This window comes from Berghia stephanieae, chromosome 10, assembly GCF_034508935.2.
Source record: "Berghia stephanieae isolate SIO BIC M18660-M18661 chromosome 10, UCSD_Bste_1.3, whole genome shotgun sequence".
NCBI lineage: Eukaryota > Metazoa > Mollusca > Gastropoda > Nudibranchia > Aeolidiidae > Berghia > Berghia stephanieae.
The window spans coordinates 46,473,093-46,478,191 of record NC_088369.1 but is presented as its reverse complement, the minus strand read 5'-3'; the positions used below and the strand labels follow the sequence as shown (position 1 = coordinate 46,478,191).

Here is a 5,099-nt window from a genome sequence, read left to right as displayed (position 1 = left end):
TTTTGCTGTCATCTGCATTTTTTGCCAAATTGGGACCTAAAATTTGCCAAAATTTGCCAAGAAATTTGCCAAAATATATTATATTGACAAAAATTTGCCAAAATTTGCGGATCGCCCTGATATTTGCGGCCGCAAAAAATGCAGATGACAGGTTTTGTACTGACCCTTGCCAGAGTCCTTTGGCTGGGAGGAAAACAGTGAAATGTATAGTCGTAGTTTTGGGAATGATATTGTTTTTGTTTGTCAATCATCTCTCTGTTATGTATTTGAGTGAATCCATCTAAGTTGGGACCTGTGCTTGTGTCAGGATAAGACTTTTTGGTTATCTCAAACTATGTACAATGATAGTGTGCACTTGGAATCGACATCTGTTCCCTATTTGAACCAATTCCCCTTTGTCCTACTTTTCCTGTGTTTTCAATTGTAAATCTAGAACCTTTTTGACTATCCCATTTTTTTCCTATTTACTGGTGCTGAAATAACCTAAACGTGTCGAAAGTGCTGTAAAACGCTTTTAAAAAAAACCCAAACAATGCTTAATACTATTCCTTCCCCCCCCCCCCCCCCCTCTCAGGACCACAAGCTGATTCGTCTACCCAGACAGACTGCCAAGCCCAAAGGGAGACAACAACAACACACAACGGTCATGAAGATTCTGTCTCGCTGCGAGGACATCGTAAACCAGGTCATCAACCAGCTGCAGCTGGCATCTGCCAATCGGAGCTTCCAGCTGGGCAAGAGAAGCTTGGACGACGCTTTGGCCGAGCTGAAGGAAATGAGGGAGAATTTGAGCAGGGATGGGGAGGGGGAGGAAGGATTTGTCATAGTCAATGGAAAGCAGTTGTAACATTTTTATTTGGATGTCAATTTTTATCATCACATCAAATCATATTATAGACTGTAAAAAGTAATGTACAGAAAGTAATATTACACCTTCAATAAAGGAACAAAATGACAGACACACGAACATTTCGTACCCAAATGCTTTCTTCAGCCACCAACCAAAACATTGAAAACCTGAATGTATCGTATTAAATTCAGATAGTCAGAGAACATTTTTCTGCATTTCTAGTCAGGTAGGACTGTGCTGAAATGGAAAAGTTTTAACTATTTTTTATTGTGGCTGAAGAAGGGTTTTGAGCCCGAAATGTTTAAAGTGTAGTATCAAAAAAATGATTTTGAAGCTGTTGTTTTTATCATTTTTACATGACTTTTTACAGTCCATAACTTCCTGCAGCTTAGTATTTTTATGTCATTGGTATATATATATATATGTATCTCTCTCTCTCTCTCTCTCTCTCTCTCTCTCTCTCTCTATATATATATATATATATATATATATATATATATATATATATATATATAATATATATATATATATATATATATATATATATATATATATATATATAGCTTCTTCTTCTTCTTTCAACTTAACCCGCATTTTGCAGGGTTGCCATAATGAATGCCACATCTCCATGCATTTCGGTTCATCGCATCATCTTCCTCCAGGCCCAGTTCTTTCATATCGTCCTTTACCTTATCCCACTATCTAGTCTTTGGACGTCCCTTTTTCCTCTTTCCCGATAATTGTAACTCCAATACTTTCCTTCCCACGTACTCTCTCTCTCGTCTCTTTACACGTCCAAACCATTTCAAACTATCTTCTCTCATCTTTATTGATACATTCTTCTCTTCAGTCAACCTTCAAATTCGATCATTTCTCACTTTATCTATTCTTGTCCAGCCAAGTGATCATCCCAACATCTTCATTTCTGCCACCTCAACTTCTTTATCTTCTTCTTATTATTATTGTAATATGGTTATAAAATGACTATACAATACTGGATAGTTGGATTTTAAATCAGCTCTTTATTTTCAAAGCCATCTGGTACAAAACGAAAGTAAAAAACAAGGGAGATAAAAAGTTTTTATTATTATGTGAAGTGGCTCTTATCAAAATGTGAGTATGAATGTATTATTTACACTACTGTTACAATGATTATTATTATTATCAATTTTATTATTATTATTATTATTATTATTATTATTATTATTATTATTATTATTATTATTATTATATTATTATTATTATTATTATTATTATTATTATTATACTATTATTATACTATTGTTATTATTATTATTTTGTTATCATTATCAGGGTTATTACATTATTATTTTGTAAATGTTTTTGATGAATCATCTTACTGTTACTATTTACTTGGTGGGGTTCCTGACCTTCCATAGTGGGCAGGGAGGTACTTATTGTGTCTTCTATCCCCCTATATCTGTTTTCCAACATGCATTCTATCTTTGTCTTGGAATGAGATTACTTGGTTTTGTCCTGGCCCTGGCCAGATATCCTGGCTGGGAGGGAAACAGCCAAATGTATAGTTAGAGATTTAGGAGATGATATTTTTGTCTTGTAAATCATCTCCCTGTTATGTACTGTAATTTTTTATTTTTTTTTTACATATATATTATGTATTGTAAACATTTGAGTGTGTTCCTCTTAGCGGGGACCTGTGCTTGTGTCAGGATGAAACATTTAGGTGATCTCAAACTAAGTGCACACTATAGTTACTCTTGGAATCTACATCTGTTCCCTATTTGAACCAATTCCCCTTTGTCTTACCTTTTCTTTGATGCTTTAATTGTAATTCTAGAACTTTTTACTATCCCATTTTCTTCCTTTTTACTGGCGTTGATATGACCTAAATGTGTTGCAAGCGCCGTAAAACCCTTAAGAAACAAAAACAAACAAAGACTTTTTCCCCAAGACAGACCCCAATGATTATTTTTCCCCCATACGATGAGTAAAGAGATTTATTTTATTGTTAATTTTAAAATGTTTACTTTAATCTTTTTTACTCTCTTTTAATATTTAATGAATCTATTGTCAGCGGGTGGTTGGATGGGAGCATCACCCTTGAATCATATACCTATGATGTTCGCATGGGTGTACGATCCGATAGTGATGTCGTTTCTTCTTCTCTTTACTAGCCTATCCTGCTTCTTTGGTTTGTGATTGTATTTTTGACAGGGATATTTTTTTTTTTCTGTAAATCTTCTGCCTGTTTGTTCTTGGTTATTTATAATTGAGCTTATGATATCTTTAGGTTATGATTTTGATTTACATTTGTACTATTTTTGTTAGATTGCTTGTTTTTTTGTTTCAGCGGTCTCTCATATAACCTCAATTGTGTTGGAAGAGACCTAAAGCAACAAACAAACAAAAAAAAATCTATTGTCACGTCTATTTTTTTAAAGACTTTTACAAATTGTTGATGTTATCAAATGCTATTTGTTGACAGTGGCATATGGACTAGTTAATATTTATTATTTATTGACCCTGTGAGATTTTGTTGGGTTTTTATTTTTTTATTTTTTTATTTTTTTTATTTTTTTTTGGATTCAGTGAAAGGCTCGCTTTTGGTTGTTTTAAAAACGTATTTATCCTAACAAATTACTGGAATGGGGGGTGGCGGGGTGGGAGGGGAGGGAGGGGGGGGGGGGTTATGTCAGGGTCATGGGTTAAAGTTAGCTGGCATAATAATATTATGTAATAAACATAAATTAATGTAACAGCTTAAAAAAAACAAAAACAAAAAAGAAAAGAACAAAATACCAAACACGGAACGTTTCGGACTCAAAACCCTTCTTCAGCCAACAACAAAACAACAATGAAAAGATAAATACAATAGTAAATAACCAGATGGACGGCAGAGAAAAAATAAGTCAGTCTATATCGGCTGTTCTGTTGCATTCCCGGGTATTTGATTACAATCAATATTTCATGTTTTGTTGTCATTATGTCATGTTTTGTTGTCATTATGTCATGCGTTGTTGTCATTATGTCATGTTTTGTTGTCATCATGTCATGCTTTGTTGTCATTATGTCATGCTTTGTTGTCATTATGTCATGCTTTGTTGTCATTATGTCATGTTTTGTTGCCATTATGTCATGCTTTGTTGTCATTATGTCATGCTTTGTTGTCATTATGTCATGCTTTGTTGTCATTATGTCATGCTTTGTTGTCATTATGTCATGCTTTGTTGTCATTATGTCATGCTTTGTTGTCATTATGTCATGCTTTGTTGTCATGATGTCATGCTTTATTGTCATTATGTCATGCTTTGTTGTCATTATGTCATGCTTTGTTGTCATTATGTCATGCTTTGTTGTCATTATGTCATGCTTTGTTGTCATGATGTCATGCTTTGTTGTCATTATGTCATGCTTTGTTGTCATTATGTCATGCTTTGTTGTCATTATGTCATGCTTTGTTGTCATTATGTCATGCTTTGTTGTCATTATGCCATGCTTTGTTGTCATGATGTCATGCTTTGTTGTCATTATGTCATGTTTTGTTGTCATTATGTCATGCTTTGTTGTCATTATGTCATGCTTTGTTGTCATGATGTCATGCTTTGTTGTCATTATGTCATGCTTTGTTGTCATTATGTCATGCTTTGTTGTCATGTCATGTTTTGTTGTCATTATGTTATGTTTTGTTGTCATTATGTCATGCTTTGTTGTTATTATGTCATGCTTTGTTGTCATTATGTCATGCGTTGTTGTCATTATGTCATGTTTTGTTGTCATTATGTCATGCATTCAAACAAAAATCAAAATCCTCAAAAGTGTTGTTTTCCCAACTGCAACATATGGATGCGAAGCATGGACTATCAGCAAAGCAGAGAGCACAAAGATCACAGCTTTTGAAATGGCATGCTACAGAAAAATACTCAGAATATCATGGACTGAAAAACAAACAAACAAAGAAGTCCTGAGAAGGATCGGAATAAAATCACCAATTCTTCTCCAAACTGTAAAGAAATTGAAACTAAACTATTTTGGCCACACGACTCGCCACGAATCATTAGAAAAGCACATTCTGCAGACAAGGGTAGACGGCAAGAGAGGAAGAGGTAGACCAACAAGAAGCTGGGAACAAGATATATGTGAATGGCTGGGAATGACAGCAAGTCAAGCAAGTAGACTGGCGGAAAACCGTAATCTGTTTCGCAAGAAAGTTCGGGAAGCAACGTCCTACGCAGGATCAGCTGACTAGATGATGATGATGATGATGTCA

The 5,099-nt window shown here is 34.4% G+C and overlaps 2 protein-coding genes across 2 annotated transcripts in view; one reads left to right on the top strand and one right to left on the bottom strand.

Annotated features, from left to right (window-relative positions):
* The window catches only part of LOC144955872 (uncharacterized), a 76,460-nt gene that overhangs the window by 39,753 nt on the left and 31,608 nt on the right, over positions 1–5,099 (top strand). The gene's annotated exons all lie outside the window — the stretch shown is intronic.
* The window catches only part of LOC144955951 (uncharacterized), an 11,689-nt gene continuing 8,468 nt past the window's right edge, over positions 1,879–5,099 (bottom strand). The window contains exons 3-4 of the mRNA XM_078886213.1: positions 4,056–4,138; positions 1,879–1,888 (exon numbers count right to left, since the gene is read on the bottom strand). Coding sequence (XP_078742339.1) covers positions 1,879–1,888; positions 4,056–4,138 — 93 coding nt within the window. The remainder of the gene's footprint in view (positions 1,889–4,055; positions 4,139–5,099) is intronic.